The sequence below is a fragment of the Corythoichthys intestinalis genome, chromosome 5, assembly GCF_030265065.1.
Source record: "Corythoichthys intestinalis isolate RoL2023-P3 chromosome 5, ASM3026506v1, whole genome shotgun sequence".
Taxonomy (NCBI): domain Eukaryota; kingdom Metazoa; phylum Chordata; class Actinopteri; order Syngnathiformes; family Syngnathidae; genus Corythoichthys; species Corythoichthys intestinalis.
The window spans coordinates 45,651,281-45,673,016 of record NC_080399.1 but is presented as its reverse complement, the minus strand read 5'-3'; the positions used below and the strand labels follow the sequence as shown (position 1 = coordinate 45,673,016).

General features: G+C 41.7%; 1 protein-coding gene across 5 annotated transcripts in view; it reads left to right on the top strand.

Annotated features, from left to right (window-relative positions):
• The window catches only part of dus2 (dihydrouridine synthase 2), a 42,611-nt gene that overhangs the window by 13,116 nt on the left and 7,759 nt on the right, over window positions 1–21,736 (top strand). For 3 of the 5 annotated variants that reach the window (XM_057836269.1, XM_057836267.1, XM_057836266.1), the window contains exons 1-8: window positions 7,970–9,119; window positions 10,561–10,804; window positions 13,727–14,035; window positions 14,176–14,556; window positions 15,177–15,339; window positions 19,726–19,931; window positions 20,009–20,181; window positions 20,252–20,392. In XM_057836269.1, the coding sequence (XP_057692252.1) occupies window positions 9,050–9,119; window positions 10,561–10,804; window positions 13,727–14,035; window positions 14,176–14,556; window positions 15,177–15,339; window positions 19,726–19,931; window positions 20,009–20,181; window positions 20,252–20,392 (1,687 nt within the window). In that variant the 5' untranslated portion in view covers window positions 7,970–9,049. Of the gene's footprint in view, window positions 1–54; window positions 143–3,922; window positions 3,997–7,768; window positions 9,120–10,560; window positions 10,805–13,726; window positions 14,036–14,175; window positions 14,557–15,176; window positions 15,340–19,725; window positions 19,932–20,008; window positions 20,182–20,251; window positions 20,393–21,736 lie in introns of those variants that run through there. The other 2 variants (XM_057836270.1, XM_057836271.1) reach the window with 1 other exon arrangement.

Sequence of the window (21,736 nt, the reverse complement as noted above, 5' to 3'; positions counted from 1 at the left end):
TCAAAACAACACTGGAAAATGTTTGATGATTTGATGTTTGTTTGTTGGAGGCAGACGTGAATATCCTCCTCAGCTCACACCAAAGATGTTTCTTCTGGAGTGGAGCCGACGCCAAAAGATAGAGCAGCCCACCTACCAAACTGTAAGCAAATACATTTAAAACATTACAAAGGCCCTGTTACAAAGGGGCTTACAACAGCACAGTGCTTCGCACACCTAAGTGTTTTTTTTTTTAATACAAAATTAGCATTTCATTGCAGGGGTCGACAATATAAATGGCCCGGACGTACTTTTAAAACCGTCAGGGCCACCAGAATTCCCCAACCACTGGCCCGGTGGGGCCAGTAAAAATAAAGCTGATAATAATGTTGATTCTTTAAAAAAAATATATATGGCGGAAAACACTAAGGTGACTTGAAGTTCCGCACTAAGACCCCCAATTAGGCCAAATTTTAGAATTGTCCAATATGCATGTGTGATACATCATTGGAAAGCTTAAAATCTCAATTTTCTGGTAAAAGAAAAATTTTGAACAGGAGGGCATTTTTTTTTTTTTTTTTTTTAAAGTTTTTTAAACAGCAAAACCCATATGAAGGCGAGAGCATGCAAGAGCAGAATTACAGACGCCATGACTTTAACGAGATATTATTGCGTACTTACCTTGTTTCGATCAAAAAACTTCATGTAGCATGTATCACAGAGTGTCAAGACACAGCTGTGAATGGTCACAGCTGGGTTTTTTGTGAATTTTATGGGTGAAACATAGTCATATAACAAGGGTCACGATGCAGAAATCGCAGACATCAAGGGGTGGTCGAGATTTTATTTTTCATATATTTACCCTTTTAAATGTTTCTTTTCAATTTTTCTTTGTTTGGATCCATTATTTATCATCTAACATACTGGACAAAATGCGACAGTAAAAAAAAAAAAATAGAAGTAAGCCATAGTTATGAGGTAGATATGTGACTTTTTTACAGACACCATTTTTTTCATTGTGACGTAATTTGTTTAAAAGTTTAAAATATGCGAGTGAAAAAAATTTTTAAGTCAATTTTTTTTCTAAACGTAATATTAGACATCAATTAATGATTCTAAGCTAAAAATGACAGACATTTTGAATAATAAATATGATTAATTCCCTTCGTTTTATGGCTGGGTTGAAACAAAATCATCTGTAAACAGGGGTTTCCACGGTAAAACGGACAAATTAAAAATAGTTCGGGGGCTTAATGTGCCATGAATCTGCTATGGCAGCATAGACATATTGTTCTGTCAAACACAACAGTTGTGTTGGCTTAAAAAACATCTCAAACATGTTATCATCTAACATCGGAGAAAATGCGACAGTAACAAAAAAATCCAATTAAGCGATAGTTATGAGGTTAGGGTTTTTTATAGACACCATTTTTTTCCATTGTGACGTCATTTGTTTAAAATATGCAAGTGAATAATTTTTTAAAGTCGTTTTTTTTTTTTTTTTTTTTTAAATAAACAGACATAAATGAATGATTCTAAGCTAAAAATGGCAGACATTTCGAAAAATATAATTACTGAGCTTCTTTTTATGGCTGGGTTGAAACAAAAGCGGTTGCGCGACGTCTGTAAACGGGGGTTTCCAGGGTAAAACTGACAAATTAAAAATAGTTTGGGGACTTAATGCACCATGAATCTGCTATGACAGCATATAGACATATTGTTCTATCAAACACATCAGTTATTTTGGCTTAAAATACAGCAGTTTCTTTTAGAGCTGTCCCGACTAGTCGACATTGTCGACGTCATCGATGACGTAAATCCGTCGACGAGCGCAACATCCCGTCGACGGTTAATAAAGGGTTAAAAAAATATATGCGTGGAAAGTTCAGAATGTCGGACGCGCTCTGTATGCAAGCGGGGAAAGCGGCACAAAGCCAAAAAAAGCGCACCAGAGTGTCCAAAACATTGACTTATTTCAAAGAAACAAAGGAAGGTACACTCTTTCTGTCCTGTCTCTTCAATGCCAAGCTTGGCTGCACGTCGGCCGTGAATAAACACCTCAAGCGCCGTCGCCCAGTTTGTAAGTCCAACTAACTAACTAACGACATGTTTTATTGAAGTTGCTAAGCCTGTCGCGCTATGCAATGAGTCCATTTATCGCACGGCAAATAAAAATGAGGGCGGTAATTTTCACGGCTGCCTTTTATCGCTGCGCACGTGCGTGCGTGCATACATTGGTGCGTGCGTGCTGATGGCTTGTGAGACTCCTTTCTCTTATCAACACGCTGTAGAATTAAAGTTCAGACATATAAAATAAGAAAAAACATCTATATTAAACATTGTAACGTTAGCATTGCTACACTGAGGTGAATGGGGGGGGAAAGGCAATCTACAGGTACTTTAGCCTGCTATGAAACATTGGCAGTCGTCTCGTGAAAGCAAACTTGCGGTTAAAAGGTGACACTTCAAACATGAAAAATCGCTGGTTAACAGCATTTGCAAACGAAAAAAATGACCAAAAAAATCTATTATTGACACATGCAATGACAAAAAGTGCTTTTTTTGCGGAGTGTAAAGCTGAAGTTAGCGGTTTAGCGAACGTACTTCCGGTTAGCGGTTTAGCGAACGTACTTCCGGTGAACATTTCAAAAATAAAAGCATGTCATGTTCGTCATATAAATAACGATTTCAGGAGTTAATCCCGCATACTTCAGAATTTAGATTCTACACTAAGAATACCTTTAAAATGACACCCTTTATGAAAAATCTGATTGGCAATGAATAATTATTATAATAATTATAAAACTATTATATATAGTACTATACTATTATATTAAGGCTAGGTGTTTTTTTAAGAATTGTTTTGAATCATGTTGGAAAGGTGAAGTCAGTGTTCTGAATCTGTTTACATTCCATTGTTTTGCACTAGTTAATTCTACCAGCATTTGAACTCATTGTTTATTTGTGATTTATTATTGTTATTTACGTGTTTATTTGTACTTTAATAAATAATTTAAGTGTTCCAATATGTTTTTGTGAACTGATAAGCGTCAACAAAAATTTCATTGCTAAATTAGTTAAAAAAAAATTATTTTTATTTTTAATAGATTAGTCGACTAATCGTAAAAATAGTCGGCTGACTAATCGGGAGAAAATTAGTCGTTTGGGACAGCCCTAGTTTCTTTTAAAGAGGAGTGCAAGTGCAGAAACTGCTTTTTCAGTCTTGTCTGTGTTTTCTGCCATATATACATTATGCCACACACATAGGTTTCAGTTCATCAAACCAGTTTTAGGTAGACACAGATCTCGAATTTAAGTCTGCAGTCGGTGTACCACATTATCTTAGCTCAAGTGCTAATGAAGTCTGCTAGCCTCATTTTCAAGTTCTCTCCTTTTAACAAAGCAAAAATCATTATAGATGCTCACCGTTCAGTCAACGTTAAATACTGGCTCTTGTTGCCGTTTAAGTACCAAATGCAAGCTGCACTGCTTAGAAGGAGGGAGGGGGAGTGGGTGGCCGTGGCGCAGTTGGTTGCTCGAGTTGTTCTGGGACTGAAAGGTCAGCGGTTCGATTACCAGCTACAAATGCCCACTGTTGCCAAAGGCAAGGAACTGAACCCTAATGGGTTGGTAGCGCCTTGCATGGCAGCTGCACCATTGGTGTGTGAATGTGTGCGTGAAAGGGTTAAAAAAAAAAAGAGAGAGAGCGAGAGGGTGAGAGGCTGTACGAGCATGAAGCAGAAAAACAAATATATTTTTTAAATTAAAAACCCGAACCCTTTCGCCCGATTCCCATCCTCTGAAAATTGGCGCGATCAGCCCGATTTCCGATCACATAATCGGATCGGGACATCCCTAAGTAAACGTATAAAACTCAAAGAAGAATTGACCCTGGCTAGCTAGTGTTTGTGAACTAGCTTGTGTTTGTGCCGATTCATTCCAGGTCCAACGTGCACAGGACCGAGCCTTCCAGTCCACCGTGAAAGTGGAAAACCGGGAATACAGATCCTCGCTCTGGTACTTCACACGGACTCATTCAAAAACACAAACATGTGCTTGAATCGTGCCCAAAATACACAAAGTCTGTGATTCATCTATATACTACTAGTTTTACTTCAATTTTTGCTAATGCTGCGATGAAATGTAGAACCTCCTTGGACCTCGCATGTGCACAAATAATGGAATCGCATTTACTCAATATGTTTCATATCCATTAATGGTACAATCATTTATAAAACTAGAACAATGATTGAAGTGGGAAATCTCTGAATTAATTGCCTAAACTTCCAGATAACAGCGAAACATTACACTTGTCTGCCGCTGATGTACAATGGTACTTTGAGGTACAGTGGTATGAAAAAGTATTTCAACCTTTTGGAATTTCTCACGTTTCTGCATAAAATCACCATCATATGTGATCTGATCTTTGTTAAAATTACACACGTAAAAACGGCGTCTAACTAAAACCACACAAACATTTATAGGTTTTTATATTTTAATGAGGATGGCATGCATACAATGACAGATGGGGGAAATAAGTGAACCTTCTGCATAAGGAGACTTAAAGAGCAATTGAAACCAATTTTTACCAAGCAACTTAAGTCAGGTGTGTGGCCAATCACCGATGAGTGGTTTAAAGCTGCCCTGCCCACTATAAAACACACACCTGGTAAGAATTGTCTTGATGAGAAGCATTGTCTGATGTGCATCATGGCTGGGTAGAAGAAGCGGTCTGAAGACTTGCGATCAAGGGATGTTGATTTGTATAAAGCTTGGTAAGGATATAAAACAATCTCTAAAAGTCTGGATTTTTATCAGTCAACAGTCAGAGAAGTTGTCTACGTCCACCAAAGTTGACGCTAAGAGTTCAGCGCAGAATACTCAGAGAGGTTTAAAAACAAAACAAAAAAAAAACTAGAGAATCTGCTAAAGACCTTCAGAAATCACTGGCACAGTCCAATATCTCTGCACACATCAACTATATGTACAACGATTGCCAACAATGGTGTTCATGGGAGGACTCTATGGAGGAAGCCACTGCTGTCTAAAAAAACATTGTTGCTCATTTAGTGTTCGCAAAAAGGCACTTAGACAGTCCACAGACGTTTTGTCAAAATATTTTGTGGACTGATGAAACCAAATTTGAATTGTTTGACAATCACACATGCATCATGTGTGGAGGACAAATGGAACAGCTCACCAACATCAACACCTCATCAACACCACCATGAAGTATGGTGGAGGGAGCTTCATGATTTGGGGCTGTTTTGCTTCCTCAGTGCCGGGACAGCTTGCAATCATTAATGGAAAAATGAATTCAAAAGTTTATCGGGATGTTTTGCAGGAAAACCTGAGGCTGTCTGTCAGACAGTTGAAGCTAAAAAGGGGATGGATGCTGCAACATGACAATGGTCCAAAACACAGAAGTAAATCAACTTCAGAATGGTTTCAGAAGAACAAAATACACGTTCTGGAGCTGCCAAGTCAAAGTCCAGACTTGAACCCCATTGAAATGCTATGGCATGACCTAAAGACGGCGATTCATGCCAAACATCCCAGGAATCTGACTGAACTACAGCAGTTTTCTAGGGAAGAATGTTCCATGATTAGTCCTGATCGATAGGCTGATCTGCAGCATCTGGTTGAAGTTATTGCTGCCAAAGGGCGGGCCACAAAATATTGAATGTGATGGTTCATTTACTTATTTTTCCCCCTTCTGTCATTGTTTGCATACTATCCTCATTAAAATATGAAAACCTACAAATGTTTGAGTGGTTTTAGTTGAAGCATTTTTTTTATTTGTGTGATTTTGACAAAGATCAGATCACATTTGATAATTTTAAGCAGAAATGTGTGAAATTCCAAAAGGTTCAGATACTTTTCATACCACCGCATATCATATATGTATATATAATGACAGGTAGAACAATTAAATGCTCTTTCACTAGATGCCAGAACTTTCAATGAACGTGTGTATGGATGCGCAGCCCATCCCTCCTCCTGCAGCCCAGCAAAGGAGCCATCGTCACCCCCTCCCCGGGATCCAGGGTGGTCCCCTGGGCCATCTGCGCCCCCATCAACCGGCCTTTAGTTATGGGAAAAGGGGACACACTACCACCCCCACCCCTGTCCGCCCACCCGGCCCACAAGCCACATCCCCCCCAACTGGCAAAGCACGCCACAGGACCCCCAACGGCCCACCAAGTCCAGGTCAGGGTCCCCCGCCCGAGCATGCGACACCCAGCCGATACACCGGCGTCCAGCCAGCGATCCGCGACGGAGCACAGGGCGGACACCCAGGCAGAGAAGAGAGGGGAAGGCGGAAGCAGGAGAATGCAGAGGAGCCGCCACGGGGCGACACGAGATCGGGGCCCTGACTTCCCCCCACTCCTGCGGCCGGCAGCCCAGGCAGAGGGGAGGCCATGCCCTGGGAGCCATGCCGTAGAGAGAAATTGTGGGACCCACCTACCACCCTATTACTTTGGCTGCCAGGTCCCCGGGCACCGTGATGGGATTCTGTGGGGCGGGTCGTGCAATGTATGCATTAAAATAGGAGAGCTCGGCTTGGGGCAGTGGGACCGCTGCATGGAATTTCTACCCAGCCGCCAGTCCCACCGCCCTTTGCCAGAGCTCTCCCGTGGAGTACGATGTGTGTGGTGCGTTAAAAAAGGTGCAGGAATGGCTGGGCCTGCTGTGATGAGGTAACCTTGAGCACCCCCCCTCCTCCTCCCCCAACAGGTCCCATCCATCCCACAACCTTGGTGTGTGATGCATTAAAATCAGGGTGGAGCCGGGCCAGGACTGTATGGCCCCATCCCAACTCTCCCCGGAGGAATGAATGAGTATGTAGGTGCCAGGGTGAAAGATATTTACAATGCAAAGTAAGGAGTGCGTGCAGGGCAGGAGAAGCACCAGGGCCCCGATCAACCCCAGCCCCAGACCACCCCCGGCACAACCCACCGCCCGAGCACCCACCCTGCACCCCAAACAGGCGCTACGCTAGGCGCCGGAGAACAGGGGATATCCATCCCACCGGCAAGGGACAGCAAGCCCCACCCAAGGCCCCATGGGCCCCAAGAGGCCCCGCCGACAACCCCGCCGATAGGAGGGCAGGGGCAGCCGCTGCGATCCGAAGAGGGCCGGAGACAGACCAAGGGGACCGAGGCGCGATCCCCCCAACCCACCCCCGGGCCAGCAGGGGTGCGCGGTTTGACACCAGGGAGCACCTCCCCGGTACCCAGTACAAGTAGACGCGGCTTCAGCTGGGGCGACCCGGAAGGGAACTGTGGCCGCCGCACACACCCCCAGCCCTCTCCATGCCACCCTGGCCGGCCAGGAAAGGGCCGCAGCCCGGGCCGGCACCCGCTCGCAAGACCACCGCATGCCCGACGGGACCCACGCACGACCAGATGCAACCTGACAAGCCCAAGCTGAAAACCCCGGGGCCAGGACCAGCGACGGGACAGCACAGGGCAGGACAGCAACAAACTCCACCCAGCACCTGTGAAGCTGACAGAAGAAGAGATCTATCAAACACCCTTAGATGTGTGCCGAGGACCAGTGAAGTGTATTATTTAAACATATTTCCTTAATTCTTCTGAATCTGGTAATTTATATATAGGGTGTCCCAGAAAAATGCATACATTCCCCAGCAGCTGGCAACCAAATTGCCTATGGGTTTCTTAAACACATTGACTGACTAAACTTTGAAGGAAGAAAATTATCATTATTATTTGATATTATTGTTTCTGGTGCATTTACCGCAGCAATTTTCCTTGTGGTCTTCCAGGGAAAAGTCTAAGAAGTTTGCCGAGCAGGCGTCTGCGGTGGTTTGCCTGCGCGCTCTTGGAATTCCAGATGGTCGTGTCGGAGAAGAAAATGGCAGACAGCTACATAAAAGAAAATTTGAAGATGAGCACAAAGTAGACGAAGAAAAACGGAAAAAACTAACTGTCAACGATCGTGAAACCAGAGCTTGTGAAGACAAAACTTGACCTGTGGAGCAAAGGCTGCATGTTTTGACTTATTTTATCCCCCCCACAAACACAAACATGCAGAAGGCATGCATGACTCGTAATGTACACTTAAATTCCGACAAGTGCTGATGCGTTAAGTTGAACTTGTTTGTTTTCGTCAGCGACAGCAAAACACCTCGGAAGTCCAAACAGAAAAAGCTGTTGCCTTTTAATTTTGTTGGACTATTTTATGTTTTTGCCTGCAATATCTACCCGCCGCAGGCCTCAGGCAGGGCCATTTTTGTTTAAGAGAATCTTTTGAGTTGAGCAATCAGGAGCTGATTACTCCTGACCACTAGGTCAACTTTATCATGGTGCAACAAGGAGCAAACATATAATTTAATCCAAATTATTTTATTTTTATGAACAAGTCATGTACAAACATTATGCTGCATGAAAATATATTTTCTTGAAATCCTTTTTTTTTTTTTTTTTGTATGGTACTTATTAACAAGGGAAGCAAATGGATGTTTTCCAAATTTCACGTGTTGCGTTTAGGACAAAATGTTAATTCACATATTAGGGCTTCAATTTGGTTTGAATTGAAAGCTAAAGGTGTAGGAAGCGTACAAGCCAACGTCACAGATGATCTCGTACGTCGCTGATCCATGGGGCGTTTAAGTAATTCCGGAATATTTGTTTTCATATGTTTGAGACTTTCATTAACGGTGATAGATGCCCGATCCATTAGTACTGGGAGGGTGAGAAGGGATGATCAGAGTTTTCTTTTTTTAACGCATCACTACTCTAATTTTATGCTCAATGTGTTCAGTTTTTGAGTGAGATGACCAGGGTGACGTAAACGCAGCTCACGCGCAACCTGAGTGTAAACGAGTAACTTTGTTTAAACTCCTAGTACGCCGACTGCTTCAAGCTCAAACGAGAACAAATTGGTGACACAATGACAACAGGGGCTCCACTCAACGTCTTTTAAGCTTGAAAACTGCTCGACGTGTAAGTCGACTCGTCTGTTAGCAGTCATTCAGTTCGACTTGGAACACATTTACGTCTCTCCTACAGCAAACTTTTTTTTTTTTTTTTTTTTTGTCGCTTTGATGTCCTCCGCAAATTGCCCCGAAGAGCTGGATTTCGGTCTTATCTTTGAGGAGGGCGAACACAATGAAGGTTAGTATTTTTCATTTTAATTTTTTTCACCAAAAATGGCAGGGACGTTAGAAATTTATACCGGATGTCGGAAGTGGAGACGCCGATGTTATAAACTGCAGGAAATCTGAACGTACAGCAGTGAGAATTTAAAGAATCCCATCCCAACTTTTGCATTTAAATATATATATTTTACTTGGCACTGCACACGACTGTGGCGAAGTACGTTTCCCACTTATTTTGAAACTAAAACTAGGAAGTGCATATGGCTTATGCCGCCAATGTGACAAGTGCAGCTGTCAGCTGTTGAATTCTGCTCCATTTTTAAACTTTGGAGGGGGGAAAACAACAATCACTTGCTCCTCGAGATTAGTGGTTCAGACAAGATTAAAATGCAGGCGTTTACTGGGCCGAAATATATATTCAAAACCAGACCGAGGTAACATTTCTAAAGTTGCAATGCTATAAGAAACTTTGTAAAATAAAAAATTCACTTGACAAAAAGTCAATTTGCATCATGAAATGTTTTTTGGTTGGGTGACACCCTGAAGTTTGCAAAAATTAAAGTTGAAACAAAATTCCTTTTCCCACTTCCACATATTAACTATTTGAACCATTGCAACTTCAATTTTCAAAGATTCGCCTCCTAGGCCCTATTGTTTTTCATTTTACAAATCCAAATTCAGTTCCAAATAAAAAAAAAAATATTTGAAAATTAATTCCAAAGCCTTTATTTTTTTTGCCAAAGTACTACTTGTCCTGCAGTTTTTGACTAAATGGGATAATTTACTCATCAAAAATTCCAAGACATTAAGGGGCGTAAATGTTGTATGTATATAGAATTTGGCAAAAACTTACGGTTCCCTCAAAATTCGCCAAAAACTTGCCCATTCATTTCTAATGGGACGCCATTGACGGCCGTGTACATCCAAATTTTCCATTCATTTTCAATGGAAAAAAAAAAATCTGTGTCCAAATCAACAGGAAGTGACGTGATATATGCAGGAAGTTTCCCCGAAATCTCCCCAAATCAACAAGTGACATGATATCAACAGGAAGTTTCCCTGAAATGTCCCCAAATTTCCAAATCAACAGGAAGTGTCACCGAAATGTCCCCAAATCAACAGGAAACGACCTGACATCAACAGGACTTGTCCCCAAAATGTTCTCAAATGAACTTGGCAGGTCTTAGATCTGCATCTACTACAGCAAAGCCCCATAGTAATTTCTGCAGATATTGCAGCTTCTAGTTCATGAAGTATTATTATTCCAAACATTTCACTTCCTCTTAAATTTTCAGCATTCACAATTTCTCTTCATGGATTTCGACAGCATTGTTCTCAAGTCCAGCATATCGTTGCTACTACTCCTATTTTGTTGTTGTCAGGTTGACATTTACTGTATGTAAATGTGACCACAAGTTTGCCATGCAAATGTTGACGAGGTTGTGGTCACCTGCCAGGTCTTGCCGCCCAGCTGGCTCCCACCCACTACCAGCAATATGCGAGTCCTGCATATGGCGCCCAGGGGAATTCGCCATCATTCCCTTGTCCCAGCATCCAGATAACGGCCATTGCGGCCAGCACGAACAGCAATAATGATGAATCACTTGGTGCGGAAGGTGGCTACCTGGAGTCGTCGTGGCCCAGAAACCAGTTGTACCTCCCGCTGGAACCGTGCTACCGTGATGCGCCCTTCTGCCCGAGGTAATTGCAGTTCAGGATAAAAAACAAAATGATCAAAAGTTTTGTACGTACTTGAGCATGTAGTCAAAAATGGAGAAAAAAAAATGTAGAGCTTTGGATGTTGGATCGAAAGTTGAACCTACCCTTCGAATTATGTATACAGTATATATTTATATTTATTGAGAATGAAACCCCTCTTGATGTTTTCGTTTTTATACAATTTGTAAAATTTGTTTAACTAGTAGGTCGCCATTGTTGTTGACATCGCAAGGCGGTGACGTTGCATGGTTATGCTGCAGAGTATGACTCTAGGGACATGTCACCTGTTCAACCCTTTCAATTTGAACCCGAGAGGAACATTAATGAGCATGACAGCACAGTCAATATTTCACAAAACGAGCAGCAAAAGCAAAATGAACCGGAAAGACAGGATGAGATGAGAGTAGGAGTAAAAATACGGTGTTCTGCCAAAATGTGCAACACCGGCGAAACGTCTACGAGAGGCGAATTTGACACCCAAAGTACTACCGTGCGCTTTCAGCTTGTTTTGTTTAGATGCATACAAACAACATACTAAAGATGCCTTTACTGATACTGTTACTACTTTACCTAATACTGAAACGTAGTAATATCAAATAAGGGGGGTTTAAATATGCTACTTGACTAATGTGGTCAACAGATCAACAATCTGCTTTAAAGCTACCACAAGAAAACACAATGCTTAAAAGTATGAGAGGGAAACACATGCAAAAAGTATTTTGAAGCAATAAAAAGTTAATAAAAGACTCAATAAAAATACGTACTTGCCGCTTTTAACTGATGAGCGCATGTGTTGGACGTCTCGCCGCCTAGAAGAAATTGCAGTAACCCGGTCGTATTCGTCTGGTGACAGTGACAATCTACGTCATCACCCTAATTTTCCATAAAATATGGCGCCCTCCATAGGTCAAAACGTACTAAATAATATAGGTTTTTAAATCAGTGGCAATATTTTATGTTTTTCTCATAACATTTTCGTAAAAGAGAACAATTGTGGCTTATTAGAGCCTACACGTCTTAAAGTCCGAGGTTCCCTTTGTCCCTTGCCCATTTGTCCTCTAGTTTCAGCCCCCTGAAATTTAGAATACTGACAGATCGTTTATCTTTTTGTCAAATTAGAAAATTAAATTTGATTGTACTTGAAACCGTCTGCTTTTACTTTGTAAAACAATGATCAACATTTTCTAATGAATGTTTTAGACCAAATATCCTGCTTTTTAATCTCGAGTTATTTACTGTATGTCTATGTCAATTAAGTCTGAAAATGCACTGGTTTTTGAATAAAGTGTTGATCGTGATAACTTTTTTTTTTTTTTTAACTATGTTCATGGATTTACCTTGTTCATGGATTTAAAAAAAAAGTTCTTTATAAATAACAAAAATGTCATATTATTATCAATAATAAGATATTTTTTGCTTAACTTCAGATAAAAAATTTTTCACGGGGGCGATCCAGCACTAAAATGGTGGTATCGGTATGGGCGAGTACCAACAAATAGAGCGCCGATACCATTTACCAGTCCAGTATTAAAACACTTGACCGCAGCCTTCTTGCTTCTGACACTCACTACACTATATGTTGGGTGATCACACGTGATCAATTTGCATGCCAAGCAGCTATCGCTACTGACCTGCTTCAGACCAATGAGAGCGGGCCAATGGCCGCTCTTAACCAATGCCGGGGCAGCTTTTTCATGTGAAGGAAATGTCGGCGGTATCCGAATATTTCAGCATAGACTCTGTCGAGTACAATGGTTGCATGCAAGATTTGCAGCCTGAAAGTTTGGAGAGGTGGAGTTAAATCGGCCAGTTTCAGTACCTCGAACCTGATAAAACATTTGAAGACGTGAACAAACACCAAGAATTTGAGGCTGCAACAGCAGGACTGCTATCCAGAAGAAGGGGGCTAGACCGGAGCAACAATCCCTGGTCAGTCCACTTCATATACTTTAAATTGTCTTTTATTGAAAGAAATGCCGCATTAATTTGAGACCTGTTTCAAAAGTAGGGTTGCCACCTTTCAGAAATAGAAATCAGGGATGCCCCCCTCGCGCCCAAACCCGAACAGGCGACGAAAAAAAGGGACATCCCCAAAACTCCTAAAATGCATCAAAATGTATCTATTTATATATATATTCCGTATTTGTTCAATGCAATGCAACTTCCCAATTCGGAACGATTCCTTATTTCAAAGGACGGGTGGCAAGCCCTTTCAAAAGTGCTGTAGAAGTAAGCAAAGTAAGCTAAGCTAAGTGGCTAAGTGTACGTGTATGTCAGAGAGTCACTCATTTGCTGTTTGCATTTGTGCGTAGCTATTGATGGAGTTGAGTTATGTTGCTGCTGGTGCACAAAGAGGGAGGCTAATGAAGAGACAGGATGCTGTGGTCAGTTATTATTACTTATAATTTCATGAAAGTTGCACTGTTTGGCCATTAAAAGCCAAAACTCAGGGTTTTAAAAACTGTGTTCAGCTCATTTATTGTATTTTTCCTCTTTTACTGTTGGGCTAGTATTCTACATGTTTTAATTTCATGTTTTTATTTAGCACTGTTTTGGCCTTTGAGAGCCAAAGGTTTATTTAACCATGGCCACACGTAACAGGTATGCAATAAAAACTTCTACTGAATTTACTCTTTATCTGTATTAGCCATTATCCTGTTTCAGTTTCACAATGGTAAGCAGCAGCCTGACAAAGCCACAATAGCAATAATTTCACATCCAAGTATGTAGCTCTTCATTTATATTTCAAGCCCTTGATTTATATTTCAAACGAAGTGGTATTGGTATGGTATCGGTATCGGGGCCAAAAAATGGTATTTGTGCAACACTAATTGGTTTGCAGCATCTTGACATCTGACCTTTATGTAATGTGCTTAACGTGTATTGTAATTTGTTGCCCCACAGCCCCTGTAGCAGCCTGTCGTCCCGCAGCTGGATATCAGACCTTTCGTCCTGTGACTCTTTCTCACATGCCAACGGTGATAATGCAGACAGCGATCTGCGCGATGCAGCACTGCTGTTGGCACTGGGTACCCCGGGCTGTGGCAACCAGGGCGGAGGAGCTTTTGGAGTGGAGCTGTGGCAGCAGAAGTACCAGAACCCTCAGAACTCTGCTTCGGTCAGTCCAGCACTGTCGCCTTACCAGTCCCCTCAGCACTCCCCTCGTGCCAGCATTTCCGAAGACACGTGGATGAACCGCCGACCAGCTTCCAGGTCGTCCATGTTACAGCTCACACATTTTCTGTACTGTTTCACAAACACTTCATGATGGGAAATAATCCGGTTTCACTTAATTAGTCCCAAAAAGTGTATATAATAATTTTTCGTTTAAATTTTCCACATTTACCCAACAGACCATCCTCCAGACCCACGTCGCCATGTGGGAAGCGTCGTTACGCCAACGGTGACGCTTTTGCACGTTCGCCGTCACCTCAGTGCCTCCCCAGCGTTACATTGGGCGGGTCACCGTGGGGCAGTGTGACAGACGTCACGGCGGCAGGACCGCTCGGACTCTCCTACCAGGAGCTGGACGTCCCGTCAAAGACCAGAAGGAAGTCTGGAACGCGGATGGGTGTCATGATGGGAGAATCGTTTCCTGAGGATATGGGCGGCAGCAGGGTGCCCACACCTAGGGAGGAGTCACGTGACAGTGGCGACTTGGCTGAGGTTTTCCTTCAGGTTCCTCCCCACTTTAGCTGGACCGCCCCCACAAATGCAACGGCACCCCTGTTCCGGTACCAAACATTTTGGTGTCATTCAGACACTTATTAAAAAAAAAAAAAAAAGACAGAGACAACTCTCATTGGATGCCATTCATAGTCAGAAAGGAATTAGAATTATGACAAGACACGAACTGGAAACGAGGCCAGACAGGAAATAGAAACATGGCCAGATAACAGCAAATGTAAATATTATTAGACAAAAGGTAGAAACATGGCACAGAAAGTAGCAAAATGTTGACAGGAAGTAGAAATAAGGCGACAGGCCAAGTTAAAAAAAATAAATAAAATAGAGACGAGGTGTAAATACGTGACTAAGCAAGAAGTAGAACCATAACCTGAAATTAAACCGAAAAAAGATCAGATAAGAAATAGAAACATGACGAAACTCTAAATTTAAAAAGTGAAACGCCGTAGAAATATTGACAGAAAGGAAAATTGAATTATGACCACAAAGAAAGGGGCAAGATAACTTCTACAAAACAGAAGCCCATCAAAAAGGACACAAAACTTTGCCAAGCAGGAAAATTTAAAAAAAAAAAGAAAGTCTTACTAAATATGAAGTAGCAGAAAAGCTTGAATGTAGGTAGAAACATGATAGGAAATCATCTGGTTGAAGGTGTCTTTCCCTTTAGACCTTCGTCCCCTCCTCCTCTGGATTTCCCTCTGCCGAGTTCCTTTGGGCCCAATCGGCTAAGCGTGGAAGCAGAACCTCGGCCGTACCACCGCGCTCACTACGAGACCGAGGGTAGCCGGGGAGCCATCAAGACTCATGATGGGGGACACCCCAAAGTCAAGGTGAGGACACAAAGTTTCGAACAAAAATCATTCCAGTACCCAGGCTACATTAGTGCGGCTAACACCGACCAGTCGATGCGCTTCACGTTATGATGGATAGCATCAACACTTGATTTATTTCATACAGATTCAGTGGACACTGATGGGAAGAGTGGAGGAGGGGGTTATTAGGGAGCGAGGGGAGGGCACTGTAACTGACACCAACTACGAAAATTCTATTCTGAGCGTGACTTTACCAAGTACACATAAAGAAGGGCACGCGTGGCAAACAACACACTGTATTGTATGCACGTGTACGGTACGTAGTGTGGAATAGCTAGTCATTAAGTACGATTAATCAATTGATTGAGCAGAATGACAGCTGTCACATACTTATGAAGACACTGTAGCTGACTGACTATATTGTGAGGCAGAACAGGTTTGCTTGTCACATGGATTCGTTTTTTAAGGTTAATAACTCAATTTTAAAGGGAACCTTAGACTTGTAAGCTCTAATAAACCACAATTGTTCTCTTTTACTAAAATATGTTTTAAGAAACACATAAAGTATTGCCATTGATTTAAAAATCTATAATATTTAGTGCATGTTTTGACCTACGGAGGGCGCTATGTTTTATGCACGCAGTGGACGCTCGGGTTGATGACGTAATTTGTCACTGTCACTAGACGAACACTACCGGTATACTTCTACGTGGCGAGGTGTACAACACATGTGTACATCGGTTTAAAGCGGCGAGTACTTATTATTTGTGTTTTAACTGGGTCTTTTATTAACTTTTCATTCCTTCAAAATACTTCTTGCATGTGTTTCCCTGTCATACTTTTAACCATTGTGTTTTCTAGTGGTAGCTGCAAAGCAGATCGTTGATAACATTAGTCATATAGCATATTTAAACCACCCTTATTTGATATGACTACATTTAAGTATTTTCTCAAGACATCTTTAGTATGTTTTGTCCGTATGCATCTAAACAAAACAAGCTGAAAGTGCACGGTAGTACTTTGTATGTCAAATTCGCCTCTTGTAGATGTTTCGCCGGTGTATTACATTTTGGCAGAACACCCGTTTTTTTTTTCTACTCTCGTCTAATCCCGTCTTTCCTGTTCATTTTGCTTTTGCTGCTCGTTTGGTGAAATATCGACAGTACTGTCCTCATTAATATTCCTCTCGGGTTAAAATTGAAAGGGTTGAACAGATGTCATGTTTATGTCCCTAGAGTCTTAGTCTTTTAGCCTGGTAGCGTAACCATGCAACATCACCGCCCTGCGACGTCAACAACAATGGCGACCTACTAAACTGATTTTACAAATTGTATAAAAACACAAACATCAAGAGAAGTTTCAATATCAAATTATTTCTACTCATAACATTTAGCTATAGACCCTAATCACCAACGTCACAGAATGACGTGTCGCTTTATCCGGCCGCCATATTGTCCGTCAGTGTTTATCCGTATTCTCAATGGTTTCAATTTGTCGTGCAATTTATAGTGCAATTCATGGAAGCCCCGGTGCTTTCAGACGCCGTAAACTCATTGGATGCTTTGCATAAAAGGCGTTATGTGGAAAAGCTTCAGTCTATCCATTCGCCAGATCCATATTTGATGCCTAAATCGATATTTTTCGACCCGCTGTCTTCACCCTCTCTGCCTGACATCTGCTACCCTGATATCTACAACTATCTTGTCCACACAAAATCAGCCTATTCTCACGAAAGTTTGAAAAACTTTAAGAGCAGCACTAAGCAACATTACCCCGTGTGACCCTTTACTTCCAATTTTCTAAAATGGCGACAATCAATAAAAAAAAAAGTTGACTGCGATGGCCGACGCTTCAAGGATAGGTGGATATTGGACTATTTCTTCAATAAAACACGCAACAACTGTGTCTGCCTCATTTGCAAAGAGACAGTTGCTGTTTTCAAAGAGGTCGATGTGACGCGATAATGATATTACCGAACAAGACACGCTGACATGTACGACAACATTACAGGGAAGATACGCAGCGAGAAATTATAGCAACTTGAAGCTAGTTTAATTTCACAGCAGCAGTATTTCGCAAGAGCGCGAGTGTCGAAAGAGAACGCCACAAAGACGAGATTGTTGAAATTATGAATTTAAAAAAATTACAAAGCAAATGTGACACATAGAAGGGCTTGCTAAAATTTGTTTAAATATATTGGTCTATGTAAATCAGCCAAGGTAGCCCCCCGCATTTTTACCACACCAAATCTGGCCCCCTTTGCAAAAGGTTTGGACACACCTGTTTAACTTCTTTCACTTGGTACCAGCTAAATAGTATTCAAAAAATAATGATGATAGAAGAAATAAGCATCTTGCCAATAATAGTAGTGACAGTGTTGCGCATATGCGCCATGCAGGTTAGCTAGCTAACAACAGTGCAGCGCAAATGCTAAGAACCCTTTATCATGGCAAAAGGAACCGGCAGCCACACTACACTCATCAATCCAAAGTAAAGAATAAATGTGGGTCTTTTAAGATGGAATGGCTGTCGGAGTACAGTGAAGAAAATAAGTATTAGAACACCCTGCTATTTTTCCAGTTCTCCCACTTAGAAATCATGGATGGGTCTGAAATTTTTATCGTAGGTGCGTGTCCACTGTGGGAGAGATCATCTAAAAAGAAAAATCCATAAATCACAATGAAAGATTTTTTTTTAACGATATATTTGTGTGATACAGCAGCAAATACGTATTGGAACACCTGAGAAAACTAATGTTAATATTTGGTACAGTAGCCTTTGTTTGCAATTACAGAGGTCAAACGTTTCCTGAAAATTTTCACTAGGTTTGCACACACTGCAGGAGGGATCTTAGTCCATTCCTCCACACAGATTTTCTCTAGATCAGTCAGGTTTCTGGGCTGTCGCTGAAAAACACAGCGTTTAAGCTCCCTTCAAAGGTTTTCTGTTGGGTTTCAGTCTGGAGACTGGCTAGGTCATGCGCGAACCTTGATATGCTTCTTATGCAGCCACTCCCAAGTTTTCCTGGCTGTGTGCTTTGGGTCATTGTCATGTTGGAAGACCCAGCCACAACCCATCTTCAATGCTCTGACTGAGGGAAGGAGGTTGTTCCCCAAAATCTCATAATTCAGGACCCCAGTCATCCTCTCTTTAATACAGTGCACTTGTCCTGTCTCATGTGCAGAAAAACACCCCCAAAGCAAGATTCTATACCACCCCCACAGTACAGTCACAGTAGGAGTGATGTTCTTGGGATAGTACTCATCATTCTTCTTCTCGGTTAGTGGAATTATGACCACAAAGTTCTATTTTGGTCACATCTGACCACAAATCTTGCTCCCATGACTCCTCTGTATCATCTAAATTGTAACGGGCAAGCTTAAGACGGGCCTTGACATGTGTTGGTTTAAGCAGGGGAACCTTCCGTGCCATGCATTATTTTAAACCATGACGTCTTAGTGTATTACCAACAGTAACCTTGGAAACGGTGGTCCCAGCTCTTTTCAGGTCATTGACCAGCTCCTGTCATGTAATTCTGGGCTGATTCCTCACCTTTCTTAGGATCATTGAGACCCTACGAGGTTATATCTTACATAGGTTTACACTCCGAGTGACATTGACTGTCGTGTTAGCTTCTTCCATTTTCTATTGATTACTCCAACAGTGGACCTTCTTTCACCAAGCTGCTTGGCAATTGCTGCGTAGCGCTCTTCAGCCTTATGGAGGTGTACAATCTTGTCTCCAGTGTCTTTGTACCTCTATTTGGTCTTGGCCATGTTACAAGTTAGTCTTACTGATTGTATGGGGTGGACAGGTGTCTTTATGCAGCTATCGACCTCAAACAGGTGCATCTGATTCAGGATAATACATGGAGTGGAGGTGGACTTTTAATAGGCGGACTAACAGGCTCAGAAATCTAGCTGATCGACAGGTGTTAAAATACTTATTTGCAGCTTTCTAAGTGGGAGAACTTAAAATAGCAGGGTGTTCAAATACTTATTTTTCTTCACTGTACAGTATATGCAAACAGAAGTACAAGCGGTGAAACTGAGTGACTTTTTTTTTAAAAACTTGTCCTGTATAGGTTATACAAAGACAATAGGAATCTTCAGTGTCCTTATTGTCTGAACAGTTTTAATGTGCGAGTTTGATATAATCCCATTGTGGTGGTTGTGATGGTTATAACAATGTGTTAATCTTTGATAAGAAATTGCTGGGGGATTTTTTTTTAAAGTATGACAAATCCAACTCAAGACATTAAGCTTTCATGTAATAAATAAATGACAATTAAGAAGTGTTGATAGAAAGATATTCATGAAAGAGTAAAAATTGTGACAACCAACCCCCTTCTTCCACATACTGAAGTAGTATGAAAAAAAAGTATTTTTTTCTACTTGACCACAGCTGAGCGGTCCATGCTGGCGTCCGCCGTCCAGCCTGCTGGTGTTCATGGGCACAGCAGACGAGCGCCAACCCCTTCGCCCGCACTCTTTCTACCGAGTCCACCGCGTGACAGGAAAAACGGTGAACACCTCCTGCCAGGAGAAGATGGTGGACGAGACCAAAGTCTTGGAGGTCCCCCTCATGCCTGACAATGACATGACCGCCACGTAACTAAGTCGCTACTATAGAGTGAAGCAAAAAATAACAGTTTTAGAAATGCTTAATCTCACTTTGTGCTTATCAGCATCGACTGCGTGGGAATCCTGAAGCTGCGAAACGCTGACATCGAGCTGAAGAAAGGCGAAACAGACGTGGGAAGGAAGAACACCCGCGTGCGAGTGGTGTTCAGGGTCGCCCTGCCGCAGCCGGACGGACAGACACTATGGCTGCAGACAACCTCACATCCTGTCGAGTGCTGTGAGTGTCATCTCTGCGACGGGTTGTACACCATCCCATATTGTTGAAGCTGTGCCGTGATGCATTCCAGCACAGCGTTCGGGTCTAGAACTCCCCCATGTGGACCAATTTGCACCCGCTAGCTGCCAGCAGGAAGGCGGACAACGTCTTGTCATCCTGGGGTCCAACATGTCCTCGCGCTCCAGGGTGGTCTTCGCGGAGAAAAGTCCCGGTGAGCTCTCGTTATCTTCTGCTACTCATAAGTAATTTTCTACATAAGCGCATTGGTACCACACCATGACCAAAACCGGAAGTTGCATCGATGCAAGCGAAAAGCTCAGCGGCCTGTCCTTCTCTTGCTACTCGTGGAACACCACTTACGGAATTTACGTCTCGTTTTTTTATCTTCTCTCATCTTGCCCCCTATGAGCAGCTAAAAATGGGGCTTCCAGGTTGTCCTTCCAAGCTCTCTTTTATCATAGTGACTCAACTTTATAACAGAGTGCATTCAAGACCAACTTTGAAAAAACAATTTCAAAATGCTATTTTCAATTACCATCTGAAAACACAAAGCAGCAGAACATAAAATATGGAAATGGTGAAAATAAAATGCAAATTGGGTGTCTGAACTAATAAAAGATTATTGTCATTAGCAATTTAAACATGGTTTATTCTCTATCGTGGGATAAACAATTTTGTGTTCAACCTATTTTGTGTTGTTCATTGTTGAATTATCATTACTAAATAAATAGCAAATACAGTGATCCCCCGCTACTTTGCGCTTCAAACTTGGCGCCCTCAGTCCATCGCAGGTTTTTTTTTTTTTTTCAATTAAAAAAAATATATACAGATGTGCTGTCCCGAGCCAATCGCGTAGTCTCCTTCTCCCTGCTCTGTTATCATCAGGCAGTGCACTGAAGTTGCCTATTAAAGTTAACAATGATTGACAGATGTTTGGGTTTGAGCTTGCCAGAGACACGAACTTCAAAGCGCCGCATGTGTCAATCATTGTTTAACTTGTTAAACAGTTGCTGTGGCAACTCATTGTACGTGAACAGCTTGAACGGATTTGAGTGGACTCAGTGAAGCATTTAATAAAGCCAAGCATTTTTCTACTACTTTATTCTTGTTTAAAAATTATTCAGTGGGACAGTAACAAGTTTAAAACTTAACAATAAACTATATAATTAATTATTACATTTGAAGTGCTTAAAAAACATTAATGTTTATATACAGTATATATATATATATATACATATATATATATATATATATATATTTTTTTTTTCCCCAAAAGTAAAAAAATATTGTCTTATATGTATCTTTCCTATGCTAAATCTGAATAAATAGAGCACACCAAAAAAAATTAAAATTGTGGGGGGAGGGGAAGTGCGCTACTTCGCGTTTTTTTCCACTTATCGCAGTGGGTTCTGGTCCCCATTAACCGCGAAAAACGGGATCACTGTAAATAGTTGTGTTCCTGAGAGTTAAGATTTTTTTTTTAAATAGTAATTGGCTTGTGATTTTAAATTTGAAGAAATATTTTGAATTGTTGTAAGTTTCAGTGTTTGGCCTG